The sequence below is a fragment of the Lissotriton helveticus genome, chromosome 5_1 (genome assembly GCF_964261635.1).
Source record: "Lissotriton helveticus chromosome 5_1, aLisHel1.1, whole genome shotgun sequence".
NCBI lineage: Eukaryota > Metazoa > Chordata > Amphibia > Caudata > Salamandridae > Lissotriton > Lissotriton helveticus.
The window spans coordinates 632369602-632385239 of NC_136065.1; the positions used below are offsets into that span (position 1 = coordinate 632369602).

Here is a 15638-nt window from a genome sequence, read left to right on the forward strand (position 1 = left end):
ATTCATTAGAGTGTAATTGTGCGGCGTGTAATTATGTGTCACTGAGTGGTATTATTTGGAGTGTATGTTGCATTGAGTGCAGTGTAAGTATGTAGCATATAATTATGTGGCACTGAGTTGTATTTGGAGTGTATGGTGCATTGAGTGCAGTGCAATTATGTGGCGTGTAACTATGTGGCATTGAGTGGTATTAGGAGTGTGTGTTGCATGGAGTGCAGTGTAATTATGTAGTGTGTAATTATGTGGCACTGAGTGGTATTTGGAGTGTATGTTGCATTGAGTTCAGTGTAATTATGTAGCATATAATTATGTGGCACTGAGTGGTATTGTGTGGAGTGTGTGTTGTATTCAGTAGAGTGTAATTATGTGGCGTGTAATTATATGGCACTGAGTGATATTTGGAGTGTATGTTGCATTCAGTGCAGTGTAACTATGTGGCTTGTAATTATGTGGCACTGAGTTGTATTTGGAATGTATGTTGCATTGAGTGCAGTGTAATTATGTGGCGTGTAACTATGTGGCACTGAGTGGTATTTGGAGTGTATGTTGCATTCAGTGCAGTGTAATTATGTGGCATGTAATTATGTGGCACTGAGTTGTATTTGGAGTGTATGTTGCATTGAGTGCAGTGTAATTATGTGGCGTGTAACTATGTGGCACTGAGTGGTATTTGAAGTGTATGTTGCATTGAGTGCAGTGTAATTATGTGGTGTGTAATTATGTGGCACTGAGTGGTATTTGAAGTGTATGTTGCATTGAGTGCAGTGTAATTTTGTAGCATATAATTATGTGGCACTGAGTGGTATTATGAGGAGTGTATGTTGCATTGTATTTATGTAGCATATAATTATGTGGCACTGAGTGATATTGTATGGAGTGTGTGTTGCATTCAGTAGAGTGTAATCATGTAGTGTGTAATTATGTGGCACTGAGTGGTATTTGGATTGTATGTTGCGTTGAGCGCAGTGTAATTATGTAGCATATAATTATGTGGCACTGAGTGGTATTGTGTGGAGTGTATGTTGTGTTCATTAGAGTGCAATTGTGTGGTGTGCAATTATGTGGCACTGAGTGGTTTTATTTGGAGTGTATGTTGCATTGAGTGCAGTGTAAGTATGTAGCATATAATTATGTGGCACTGAGTGTTATTATGTGGAGTGTGTGTTGCAGTCAGTAGCGTGTAATTATGTGGCGTGTAATTATGTGGCACTGAGTGTTATTTGGAGTATATTTTGCATTGAGTGCAGTGTAATTATGTGACATGTAATTATGTGGCACTGAGTGGTATTAGGAGTGTATTTTGCATTGAGTGCAGTGTAATTATGTGGCATATAAGTATGTGGCACTGAGTGTTATTTGGAGTGTATTTTGCATTGAGTGCAGTGTAATTATGTGGCATGTAATTATGTGGCACTGAGTGGTATTTGGAGTTTATGTTGCGTTGAGCGCAGTGTAATTTTGTGGCTTGTAATTATGTGGCACTAAGTGGTATTTGGAGTGTATGTTGCGTTGAGCGCAGTTTAAATATGCAGCATGTAATTATGTTCAAATGGCAATCAAAAATGGGAATGGACACTGGTATCTACCATAACCGTTGGTTGTATTTGAAAACCCTCATAGACGCTTTGATTTTGACGATGAGGTGTATCTTTTTGTACGCCCCTTATCTAGCGTCATGGCATAGTCATCGGGTAGTCAAATGACGTGCTATATGCCTGCCTCACCCGAGGCAACCTCTGGTAAATGTAGAAGTGTCCAGGAATTTCAGGGACAGCAACAGAGGGATAAAGAGTAGAGCAGTCAAAAAATTGGTTAAAAAACAGTGTCACACGAAAACCAACATTTATTTTAAAGAGGTGGGCACTGGTAGTTAAAAAAGTTGCTGTGGTATATTGGATAATCGAGTTACTGGATTACCATATGTCTCGAAAGGTAGGTCGACATGTTTCAGCTCTCCTGGGCCCAACAGGGTCTGTGGAGCTTTCGTCAGGACAATACAGAAAAGAACAAAGAGGAAGTACTCACACAACTTGTGTAGTTTTCAATTATTGTATGAGACTCTCATACTGAAATTCCTGCATTATGGGAACAAAATCAACATTATACTTCTCAATAAGGAAGTTACAGAAGCAAATAGCACACATACAAAAAATCTTTGTAATTTGCAAGAAAACAAACGTCCTTTATAATTAGCGAACACTTGTTTTTAGCGTGCACAACACTGTGAGCACTGGAGCAGAAGTCTCAGCTCCACTTCAGCTCCAGTGCTCACAGTGTTGTGCACGCTAAAAACAAGTGTTCGCTAATTATAAAGGACGTTTGTTTTCTTGCAAATTACAAAGATTGTTTGTATGTGTGCTATTTGCTTCTGTAACTTCCTTATTGAGAAGTATAATGTTGATTTTGTTCCCATAATGCAGGAATTTCAGTATGAGAGTCTCATACAATAATTGAAAACTACACAAGTTGTGTGAGTACTTCCTCTTTGTTCTTTTCTGTATTGTCCTGACGAAAGCTCCACAGACCCTGTTGGGCCCAGGAGAGCTGAAACATGTCGACCTACCTTTAGAGACATATGGTAATCCAGTAACTTGATTATCCAATATACCACAGCAAATTTTTTAACTACCAGTGCCCACCTCTTTAAAATAAATTTTGGTTTTTGGTGTGACACTGTTTTTTAACCAATTTTTTGACTGCTCTACTCTTTATCCCTCTGTTGCTGTCCCTGAAATTCCTGGACACTTCTACATTTACCAAAGGTTGCCTCGGGTGAGGCAGGCATATAGCACGTCATTTGACTACCCGATGACTATGCCATGACGCTAGATAAGGGGCGGACAAAAAGATACACCGCATCGTCAAAATCAAAGCGTCTATGAGGGTTTTCAAATACAACCAACGGTTATGGTAGATACCAGTGTCCATTCCCATTTTTGATTGCCATAGAATCTATCCAGGGGAACTGAATGGACTTTAATTCCTCTTCCCTCCTTTCTGATGAATGCATATAATTATGTGACACTGAGTGGTATTTGGAGTGTATGTTGCGTTGAGCGCAGTGTAATTTTGTAGCACATAATTATGTGGCACTGAGTGGTATTATGAGGAGTGTATGTTGCATTGTATTTTTGTAGCATATAATTATGTGGCACTGAGTGGTATTGTGTGGAGTGTGTGTTGCATTCAGTAGAGTGTAATTATGTAGTGTGTAATTATGTGGCACTGAGTGGTATTTGGATTGTATGTTGCATTGAGCGCAGTGTAATTATGTAGCATATAATTATGTGGCACTGAGTGGTATTGTGTGGAGTGTATGTTGTATTCATTAGAGTGTAATTGTGTGGCGTGTAATTATGTGTCACTGAGTGGTATTATTTGGAGTGTATGTTGCATTGAGTGCAGTGTAAGTATGTAGCATATAATTACGTGGCACTGAGTTGTATTTGGAGTGTATGGTGCATTGAGTGCAGTGCAATTATGTGGCGTGTAACTATGTGGCATTGAGTGGTATTAGGAGTGTGTGTTGCATGGAGTGCAGTGTAATTATGTAGTGTGTAATTATGTGGCACTGAGTGGTATTTGGAGTGTATGTTGCATTGAGTTCAGTGTAATTATGTAGCATATAATTATGTGGCACTGAGTGGTATTGTGTGGAGTGTGTGTTGTATTCAGTAGAGTGTAATTATGTGGCGTGTAATTATATGGCACTGAGTGATATTTGGAGTGTATGTTGCATTCAGTGCAGTGTAACTATGTGGCTTGTAATTATGTGGCACTGAGTTGTATTTGGAATGTATGTTGCATTGAGTGCAGTGTAATTATGTGGCGTGTAACTATGTGGCACTGAGTGGTATTTGGAGTGTATGTTGCATTCAGTGCAGTGTAATTATGTGGCATGTAATTATGTGGCACTGAGTTGTATTTGGAGTGTATGTTGCATTGAGTGCAGTGTAATTATGTGGCGTGTAACTATGTGGCACTGAGTGGTATTTGAAGTGTATGTTGCATTGAGTGCAGTGTAATTATGTGGTGTGTAATTATGTGGCACTGAGTGGTATTTGAAGTGTATGTTGCATTGAGTGCAGTGTAATGATGTGGCATGTAATTATGTGACAGCTGCTCTGTCCTGACCAGACGGTGGGGGTAGGTGTTAGCGGCGCTGACCGCACGCCATCCGGGTTCCTGACCTATACGTGCAGGTCCCACTAGAGCTGACTGCAGAGCACCTTCGGATCTCCTTTAGGGTCACTCTAAACCAGCAGGACTTCTTTGCCTCCCCCAATACGACCGCAAGGTTTAAGGTTGTATGAACACCCACATTTTTATCTCATTGTATTTATTATTTTTTCTCACTGTGTAGTACGTCTCTTATAGGTCCTGACGAATTGCCATCCTGGCAAGAAACATGTTGGCCTGACCAGGGGGTTGTAGATACTTTGCTTTATACCTCCGTAAGCACCTATCTCCCCTCCCACCATTTTAAACCAAGGGCGTCAGCCACCGGAATAAAGTTTATTGTGGACTGACCCACCTTTTTTAATTCACCACCCTCCTATGACTACACCCCTTTTTCCGTCCCTCCCACCCGCATGCACCATATGGCTGGAACAAAAGATCTCCGATAAAGAGCCCCTTTACGGGTGCCCGTCAGACATTGCAGCACCAGTCTGACGAGGAGCAGAACCCATATGATGAAGCATGACATCTAGCTTGCTAGGTGTGTGAGGGTTCTAGTTCCAACAAGGGAAATTCCCCTTCTTTGGTCCTTTCTTTTCCTCTTCTTTTCATGCTCCACTCGACACACTCTGTTTTTCACCACCCCACCTGGGGAACTTTGTACATTGTTTTGTAACAAGTAATTATGTGGCACTGTGGTATTTGGAGTGTATGTTGCATTGAAAGCAGTGTAATTATGTGGCGTGTAATTATGTGGCACTCAGTGGTATTTGGAGTGTATGTTGCATTGAGTGCAGTGTATTGTATTGTATTGTATTTATTATTTATAACGTGCAACTGTCACCCTACGGGTATCCTGGCGCCCAAACAGGAAGTAGTCCGATGGAACAACAATACACTAGCTGTCATGTCATACAAACAACCGCCGGAACTATTAGATGGAATCAAGAAAATTAAACTTTGGCGAACAGCCATGTTTTCAGGCTCTTTCTGAACCCCAACAAGGTGTCAATTTGCCTGATGTTCTGGGGAAGCTCGTTCCACAGCCTAGATGCAGAAGTGCAGAAAGCTCTGCCTCCCATCCTCGATCTCCTGATCCCAGTAGTTGCTGCCAAACCCAGGCTAGTGTAATAATGTGGCATGTCATTATGTGGCACTGAGTAGTATTTGGAGTGTATGTTGCATTGAGTGCAGTCTTTGGGAGCATTTTTAAGAGCCCCTTACTTTATTCTTGCTTTGATCTATGGTTTTCACAGCACAAACTCCCCTGTGCTGCACCTGCAAGGATTTGCACAGGGAAAACTGTCGAAAGGGAGAAAAATGCACAATTTTACCAGTCTTTTAGACCAGGGTCGGACTGACACAAAAATTAGACCTGGACACCAAAATAAAAGTAGCCCCATCATTAAAGGAGACAGCTAAAAAAGTGGTTTTATCAGGAAAATCAAGAGTAAAAACCGGCCTGCTTGGCCATAAAACCTGTCAATACTGGTAAGAAACCAGCCCTCATAATGATGTCTGACAAGCCCATCAGGCCCTGACTGATTGCCCTGAGATGAGAGTAACTCCTTGTCTTTCAACCTCAACGCCTAGAAGCAACGCCACCAGAACCCTCAAATAGAACCCATACAAGTGTTGCATGATGGGAGCTCCCTCTGCAATCCAATCCCCACCATTCTGTGAGCGTGCTCCCGGCCCCAGCTCGCACCACATCACTCCTATGGGCCTGTTAAAGATATAACGGCAAATTATCCTGCAAAGCGGCCAGGAGGACTCTGGAATTTTCTGGTTAGGGGTGTGTAGTATGCACTATAGGCTGATGAATCCATTTGCACAGCTGATAATAAAGGTAATTTAAAGAAAGGCAAAAAGCGGGAACTTTACAAATCTTCACCAGAGAAAAAACATATTGCGCATGCCCAGGTTTAAATATGAGAAGGAAAAGAGAGTCATGGGAGGAAGACCCAAAACTATGCAGAACACAACCTAAAATGCACTTCAGGAAGCAGAAAGATAAAAAGAAACTAAAGGAGCCAAAGTTATATGCCAGCGTTGCTGTACAACTTTCACGGGGCAACCTGACACATCGTTTTAAGTCATTGTAAATGTGTTTATATAGCGCTTACGACCCATGACGAGGCACTGAAGCACTTTTCAGAAAGTAACTCGCTACTTCGGAACCCAAGATTAGTAGACTTTTGCACACCATAGAATACGAAGACAACAAGGACACTGTATAAAAGCGCTCCCAACAGCTAACTAGCAAAGGTAGTGTTTTTTCCTGCCAAAAGAAGCAACAAAGCACGGAATCCATAGCAACGATCACATAAACATATGCTAGAAAGAAGGAATTTTGCATGAACAAAAAAATCCCACTGAAAAGCGTTCATCCGGTGCTATATTTCCAAGAACCATCCACAGTTACCCTGCTGACAGAAAAAGGACAGCAGGGTGGTCGAGTTAGCCAGAATGAATCTTTTACAAACCAGATAGCCTGTTTAAAAAAAAAAAGGATATACAAGTGTTGTAAATTATGGTCAGGAAGAAGACTGTGTGATGTTCCTACTGCTTATAAGCAGAAATGTCTACAGCTGGCAGAAAACCGAGGGTGCTACTGAGTGGATGACTGCGAAGAAACATTACCGGAGGAGGCAGGATGTGAAAATTATCGGAGGAGGCAGGATGTGAGGGCGGCTGATCCCAGTGAAGTCTATGGGGCATTTTATTTGCTTGTAGGGCAAAGATGAGCCCAGGAATGATGAAGTCCTACTACTAAGGGTACATTCATATGTATTCAGTTTGTGTAGATATTGTGTCAGTTTCGGTGATGAGCAGAGACGAAGTGTGAGTGTCTTCCAAGATGCATACGGTGGGGGTTGGGAGTGGAAACTCCCAAAAGTGGGTCTACATTTTAGAGCGGGTCAAGAAATAAGGATGGTTGGGGCAGATTTTGTGGGGTGTGTGGCACGAATATAAACCAAGACAAGATATTGCAAAATTATGTCTGTATATTAAGGCGTTATTACGTGGCGTACACGTTATTTTGAAGGAGTATATGATCCACCTATGCTCATGCCTACAAAATGACCCATTTTTTTTAATTTACGGAACTGAAAACGTCAATTTAAAAAAAACTGCTGATAGCAGAGTAAGACGGAGGGTCGGTGTGGGCAGAAGCAACGCTGAAGGCGCAGGTTGGGAGAAGTAATGCAGAGGGCCAGGGTTTGTGGTGGAAGTCACATGGAGGGAGCAGGTGGGAGTGCATGAGCAACACCAGGGGGCAGGGGTGAAGAGGAGAGCAGGGGTGTGTGGGTGAGGTGAAGTAACAGAGGGCGTGGGTCGGTAGGAGAAGCAATGGGTGAAAGAGCAGTGTAGAGCGGGTGGGGGAATAGGACGCTGGCGACAGAGCAACATGAAGTAGATTGGGAGAGAGGTGCACATGAGCGACGGCTGAAAACCAAATGACACTCTTATGAATATAAAAAAATCTACGAGGCACTGAATAGCGGCAATGAAAGTGCACAGAAAAGTGGGGATTAAATGGGAGTAACTGCAATGAAAAATAAATTAATTAATTTACGAGGTACAGAAAAGCGGTATTGAAATGTGCACAGAAACGTGGGGACAATGGACTATGCACAATAGTGTGGGACTTACATGGGAGTCACTACATCAAAAACAAGCAGGAAGAGGGGGTGGCAAATGGTGTGTAGCTTTGGGAGCAATTTCGCGGCCACTTTGATGTTCTCAGTGGCCGCCGCGGTTCACTGAGAACATCAAAGAGGCTGCGAAATTGCTCCCAAAGCTGCAGGCGGACGAATGGTGCGCGTGCCTGAAGCACATGCACTATGCCCCATCCGCCTGCAGACTTTGGGAGCATTTTAAAAAGTCCCACTAAACTCTCGCAGATCAACGCATGCGCGTTAGATCAGCGAGACCTAAAAACGGTCAGTAACTGAGGTGCCGTGGGCCCTTACATCGATGAACGCTGGTGCCACCACACCCGCTGCACTATTTGATAATTACGCTCCTGAGTGATAGGCTTTTAAAAGATAGCTTCCTTTTGTGTGACAATACCAGGGATTTCGTGAAAACACATTTTTTTAACAGTTCAAAGACTTTGAAAAAGCATCTTTTATTGTTAAGTGTTAAACATTTACAAAATAGCTCATCTAGGAAACAACGGAAACATTTTGAGCACACCCCTTTTTGTGATACTTACCTTTTCTCCATTTAAACAGGTTACTGTTTTTGACAGTACAAATTCTCCCTCCCTTAATTTTAATGAACATGAATACTTGCAAACCTCTCCGTCCATGACAGTGACTAGTTTCTCAATGCTCAGTTCATCAGCCAGCGAAGGGTTCTCGAGGCACAGGGTCAGCTTTTTCTAAAGAAGAAAATACATTTAGAATCGTGAGGTGATAGGACTATAACAGCCTACATTATATTTATGGCTCCCTGTATTCCGTTTTTACTGATTTTTACAAATAAATACAGACAGAAAGCAATGAGTGTTTTTTCTGCACGTATTTTTAAAAGTGGATCAATACATAAAAGTGTGCTGCTTTTAAGTGACTATCCGTGCTGTCTTTCATAAATTATAGCCCAACAGCTGAGCCGATGGACAGTGTGGGAAATAAAAAACAGGGTAAAATGTATTTAAATAACTGCATGTGTCAATATATATTTGTAGTATAATGCTAGTATTTACCAGTGGATGTGTGGTTATGTGATATTTGATAGCTTTAATAGCTAAAGCACGATATACATCAAAGTATGAGTGCGCCTCTATCAGTTACATACATATGGAACTGTACAGTTCTACAACTTCATTTATGCGCAAAACACAAAGTAAATATGGATAAATACAGAATAAATGGTAAAAAAATAAATATGGATAAATACAGATGAAAATGGTAAAAAAAAGAAATACCATGAAACCGGGAGCCTTAATTATGATGCTGTTAATGTGTTTTTCCAATGTTTAAATAACAAAGAGCTGTTCTGGCATGTAGAACTCTTTACAATCAGTGCTAAAGGCGGCACACTGATACCAACCAACAGAGACTGGCCAACTTTCCATTATCACTTTGAGGAACACTTTGGGGCATATTACCAAGCAATAGCGATAATTATCGCTATTGCTTGGTTAGAGACAAAAAATTATCGCTGACCTGCGGCGATTATTATCGCAAATAAACCTTGGTATTACCAAGGTTTATCGCAAATGCGATAAAAAACGGCCGCAATGCATGAATATCGCTGAAAAATCAGCGATATTCATGCATTACCGAGCTAATGCTCTTAGCCATGTTATCCACCTCCCATTGGATAACATGGCTAAGAACTGCTCAGGGCAGGTGTTAGCTTTTGGAGATATTCGCGCTTATCTCCAAAAGTTGGTAATAGGAGATAGTGATGTTAGCGACTGTTTCCAGTCGCTAACATCTTGGCACGCCCACTTTGCATGTCATTAGTGATAAATATCACTGACATGCAAAGCGGGGCCCAAGATGGACGCTATCTCCTCCTAGCTGTCGCTAACTGGTGTTAGCGACAGCTAGGTAATAGGGAGATAATTTTATCTCCACTTTCTTGGCTTTTAAAGCCAAAAAAGCGGAGATAAACCCCCTTGATAATATGCCCCTTTGTGCGGGCAGAGATACTATGGTCATGCTGTGCCACCAGAAGACACCAAAGAGTTGTTTACTATATTTCTGGGAAATTGTTCTATAGCAGCCTTCCTCTAAAACAGGTCCCTCCTCTCTATGAAAGATATCGGCGTGTCCAGACGTTGAGTATATCCAGTGTAATAACGGCACTCCAATCATTGGAACTGTGGCGCAATCCCTCTTCCACCTGTTGAAGTTAGCCTTGACTTCTCACTGTCTCCACTTGTGGAGAGGCAGCTATACCTAAGGGGGAACTTGGTGATGCAATTGGAATTACCACAGCCGCTTAGACCCTGTGACATCGCTGGTGCACAATGATATCTACCAAGGATATTACATAGTACGTTAACCACTTACTATCTCAGTACCTAGAGGAAATACCACACAATTTATTTGTTTATATTCCATTATCGACAAACACCGCAAGTGCTTGGAGTCTGACTCAATTCGGGTATTGCATGGTATAGAAATATTTAAAAGGACCCCCACGAAGGCGTGCAACTCAACCATCCCCAGGTCCAGATGTGAGCCCAAGGGTGAAGGTGAGGTAAATATCAGCCATAGACCTGCAAGACTTGACGTCTATTACTAGTTTCACCGTTTTACCAAGGAAGCCTCTAATAAACACAGCATTAAAAATATGGGCAAGGGGGCCTCGACACAGTGGCATTTCTCGGAGAGGCTTTAGGCTATAGGCTTTGTATTTAGGAGAACCCACGTCACAGTTGTAATGTACTGGCCAGTTGGAATCTTTAAAATAAGGAGACATGTTTTTAAGCTCAGTCCCCAAAGCAGGCAACCGGTGTGATCGTCAGTGATGTTTTAACATATTCTCCTGTTCCTGTTTTCACCATAGATTGGAAGTTCTTGGAAAGAGGTCAAAGAATGGGAGTCTTTGTTTGATCTGAAAACTAGTTTGTTCCATGACACACATTAAAAATTACCCTAGGGGCAACAGTGCCCAGTCTCATGAATTCATAAACAACTCACCCAGTTCCCATACATTCTTCATTTATAAACGCCCCCTTGACCATGGCTGAATGCATTCACGAATATTTTGTATGTGTCATTATTGCTCTAAGAAGGCACTGTATGACCTCAAAGTACTCATTTTATGTGGCCTTTCCATGTAGCCCCCTTAACAAACTGTAGCACTCCACTTCTGTTAACTGGGCTGGTTGGCGACAATCATGATGATCTGAGGGATGGACTATGAAGCTTCGACCAGCCCTTGGGGAACCACTTCATGCGGCTCTGCACACTATGAACAGGAGCTGTAGAATGGTGTTTGTATTTAGTAGGGTCAAAGAGCTGCAGCCCTGAAGTGTCTTTTCCAACACAGCCTTAGAAACGTCGAGGCACTAATATGAATGGAACTCGTTAGCATCTGTCCTGATAGGCCCACGCAACACATTTGCAAATAAATTATGGGTAAGTGAACGAGGCTCTTGATACGAGATGGCAAATATGGGCAAATATGCCTTTGACCCAGTCACGAAGGAAGCAACAGGCCATCATCTATGTTACAGTTTAGATCATCATATTGTTCTAAGCTGTAACATAGTTGGCCTGAGTTAGAAGCTTGAGAACAAAAAATGACTGTCCTTTGTAAGGCAAAATGATATATGTTGCTTTTAAGAAATATGAGGCCACTGAGGAGACTATCATGGATGATTTTTCATCATATTGCATACCACCAGTTACGTGCAAGTTACGCGCAAGTAAGGCAGGCCAAAGGGAGGGTTAGTAACCTCTGTTCCAACCGCACTGATGGCAAATGTTGATGCAATACCAGACTTTGTTGCAATTTTCAACTCATCTGGCTGGAGCATAGAGGGGTAGTGATAGATGTCTGTGATGTGCTTAATCCTCCCTAGGATATTAAAGGAGAAGTATGCACTTAGGCAGCTCTACAGTCTACCCTTTGTCAATGCAGGAACACATTCTATCAGCCATATCCATACCATTTGTGGCATTCTCAATACCAAACCTGATCAAGGTATGGCCAACAAGGAACCAGCTGAGGAGGAACGTGTATGGTGTTTACTGGAGGCTACTATGCATTGTTGAAGCCTAGTGCGCCCACCGCCTCTCCAAACTAGGAAGCAACAAGATCAGCCTCCAACTCACCACCATCCTCAATGCATCCATCACCACAGACATCTTTCCTGATGCATGGAAACACGCAGAGGTCAGACCTCTCTTCAAGAAACCCTCAGCAGAGCCCAGTGATCTACAGAACTACCGCTCCATCTCACTGCTCCCATTTCCCACCAAAGTCATGGAGAAGGCCATCAACCATCAGCTCATCGAACACCTGGAAAGAAACAACCTGCTAGACAGTGGCGGCTCCCCCATTAGGGCGTGGGGGCGTCGCCCCACTGATTTCTCTCGGTGCGAGAAGGCAGAACATAAACGGTAAAAACGACCATTTATGTTTCTGCCTTCTCGCATTGCGAGAAAGCAGAAGTGCCTCTGTGCCTGGTTGGGGGTGGGAGGGTGAGCGGTCCTGCTCGAGGGCAGGGGGGGAGTGGCTTGCCCACTGTTGTGGGTAGTGACTGTTTGGTCGGCCCTGGAGCCAAGCAAACAGTCAGTACCCACAACAGTGGGTAAGCCACTCCCCCCTGCCCTCGAGCAGGACCGCCCACTCTCCCTATTTCTCTATGCAGAGAAAATGTCCCAGCCGGAGCGCTCGCCTACCAGAGTTTTGATTGGTGTGCGTTGCATAGGGGAGGGAAGCAGGAAGCTGCCTGCTGGCTGCTTCCTACAGCAGGAACATGAGGACCCATCAGTGACTGGTCTGGAGCGGAGGCGGTGCGGTACCCCAGCACTCACTCAGGTACGTTTTATTTTAATTGTTTGTTTATTCCCCACCTGCGAACCCCCCACCCTCCCTCGAGCATGCCGGCCGCCGCTGCCTGAGCCCCTCAATACAGGCTTGTTGAAATCTAATGCATTATTACATTGAGAGCACGCGTGTACAAAAGAATGAAACATTTATTAATACTAAAGTGTTTCTCAATATTTCTGCATGGCGTCTGTTGCTTGGGTTTTTCCATCCTACCGATGCTGCACGCGGTCGTTGGCGCTCCCTGTGAAGTTTGTAGCTTGTCCAACATAGTGCAGAAAACACTCGGGCTCCTTCCCACCACTGCCCGAGAGTGGCCTCTCCTACAGAGCCCAGATTCCCTCAGCCCCGTTACTCATCCAATATATGCCCCTCCTCCGCACCTTAGTGCGGGCCAGCATCTAGCCAGGCACACGCTTCATTTCTGCTTTCCATTTTCTGTCATGACCCTGGAGCTCTCCCCGTTGACCTCAGACCCCCAATACTAATCTGTGTCAACAGACCCTTATTGTTACGAAAACACAGTTGGCTGTTCTGCAGGTGGCTATTGCTTGTGCTGGGGAATCCTGTGCCCGCTTCCCTTTGTTTCGTGTCCACTTCCAAGCGTGACAAGTAGTGGAACTCCCCCACCCCCTCCCCTAACTAGGTTCTAAGAGATGCGATGGATTTTTCAAGTATTTGCACATCATATGAAATGTTCCCTATGTGATCACACTGTTATGGGGTACATCCTGCGGGACGTTGTCTGTCATTTGCAGGCTGTTGTTTCCAAGAGGGGCTTGGGGGGGGGGGAGCAGCCGATCGCAGGGAGGTCCCCCCACCCGGGAGATTTGGGAGGGGCCGTGGGGGGTCTGGGAAGCTTAGAGCTTCTGCCATTTTAGCTTTGGGATGTTTTTGGTTTGTAGCCCAATAGGAGCCAAAGCATAAATGCTTCGGGCTCCTGCTCCCAGCCACCATTTTAGGTTTGGTGACCTGGTGGCTGGGAGCTTAGGCATGAATTTTTATTGGTTTCTTATAGTTTTTGGCGTTGAGGTGTTCGATATTTTAGATAGCATTTATTTGTGACATTATAGCAAATAATTTCTTACCTGTAATATGGAGGACTACAGGGTGCTGGAAGCGCTTAGTTTGTTGAGTGAAGCGGGCAGAATGGATCTCGTCATCGGAGGGGGGGTCAGCGCGCCCATCGCGTCAAGCCTCTGCTGGCTTTGCAGCTGCGATAGCTGTGTGTACTTCTCCGAAACAGTGGTGGGTGTCTCCGGAGAGTGAGAGGGGCAACTCCCGTACTCGGAAGTCGGCCCCGTCAGGTGCGGGTCGGGGGGTGCAGAGTCCCCTAGCATGACGGGCGGGCCTTTGCAGAGTGAAGCAGAGGGCGTATTGAGGCTTCTGGCTGGTAATGGGACTTCCTTTGATGCAGCATGGCCCCTTGAGAAAAAGGAGGGGGCGGGTGCATCGCCCATAATGAATAGGAAGCGTGGGGCAAGAAGCGCTCCTTTTCATTGTTCAATTGTACTGAAAAACAATTTTCACAAGGAACTCATTTCAACATTTCAATAACACATTTATGGCAAATAAATAATTTGCCCAAACTAATAACAGAAAAAACAATTTATACTGGTTTTAAACTAGTTATGTATGCTTGACAAGCTCACTAGACATCCAATTAATTCTAGCCTATTTCACCGAAGTAGGCATTTTATTCCAGCAACGAAACAGTTATATACATTACATATAAACATTTAAAAAGATTATTCCCCAAGTGTAGTGACCGTAACCATATATACAGTGACCATTGTGATATATTCAAAAGGTTATCAGTACAAAATTTACAAACAAACAAAGAACACAGGTAAAATGAGACAATTCTATTTTGTGTGTGTCTCTTTATTCTAATTCGTCGACGGCGTTTCGACCCTCTCTAGGTACCGGGTCTCATCAGGACAATTGATCTGGGGACTAAACATAATAATATTGCTTAGTATTAATTATTTATTGTTTGTATGCCAGGAAATTATATTGGAGCTTGTCTAGAACTAGGAAAACGCTTACCAGTATTATATGTGAAAAACGATGAATCCAACCTGTAATGATGGATTGGTATTTAGTATGACGGAATTCATTGTACACTAGAACAACAGTGCTCACCCTGTGCGTAGTGAACTAAAATGTAATCACTCACGTTCTAGCGACTCGTCTATTATTTCGAGCCAGTGGTATATTTCTTCCACTTATATGATTGTTCAGCCTGGGGACAATATAAATATAAGCTCATGCCGAAAACCATAGGAAATCCAATTGTTTCCATACATTAATCTGTTAATTATTGGATCACTCTTACTTGATAATGGAGACCCTTCTACTCGAGGTGGTTACTTTTACTCGTGGCTGTTTCCGGTATGGAGATACGGCTCGTACTCGCCGGTTACATGAATGTAACAATCGGCCCCCTATAAACAATAATCAATCACAATCATTTTATACACTGTACGCCTTAATATCGTCTCTACTAGTTATTTTAAGTCAAAACGAATGGCGCTTACGTGATAGAGGGCCAAGTCCGGACGGGATACCAATTCCCTTCAGGTATAGCACGGTTGCTGCAACGCTGTTTACAGACTAACCGGAAATGGTTCACGCCTTCCCCTTAAGAGACATGGGAATTGTAGTTGTAATAGCGCCATGCTTGCACTGAATCTGAAGGAATGCGCTGTTTAGGATATTTTCAATCACGGCGGAGTTATACTTAAAATTAAACACGTATTACCAATTATATTTAGTTTAGACAGGTCACTGCTTATTATTGACCGTCAGCAAATTATAAGTATACATTTTTATAGCTTTCTCATGACACTCCCTAATTAGGGATTATGTACAGGGGGAATGTATATAGATAATTGTAACTTCCTCACTGATCATATCATCTAATCTGTGATCTC

The 15638-nt window shown here is 43.2% G+C and overlaps 1 protein-coding gene across 1 annotated transcript in view; it reads right to left on the minus strand.

The window, feature by feature from the left end:
- Positions 1 to 15638, minus strand: part of PRODH2 (proline dehydrogenase 2) — a 447859-nt gene that overhangs the window by 403051 nt on the left and 29170 nt on the right. The window contains exon 4 of the mRNA XM_078643011.1: positions 8486 to 8569. Within this exon, the coding sequence (XP_078499137.1) occupies positions 8486 to 8569 (84 nt within the window). The remainder of the gene's footprint in view (positions 1 to 8485; positions 8570 to 15638) is intronic.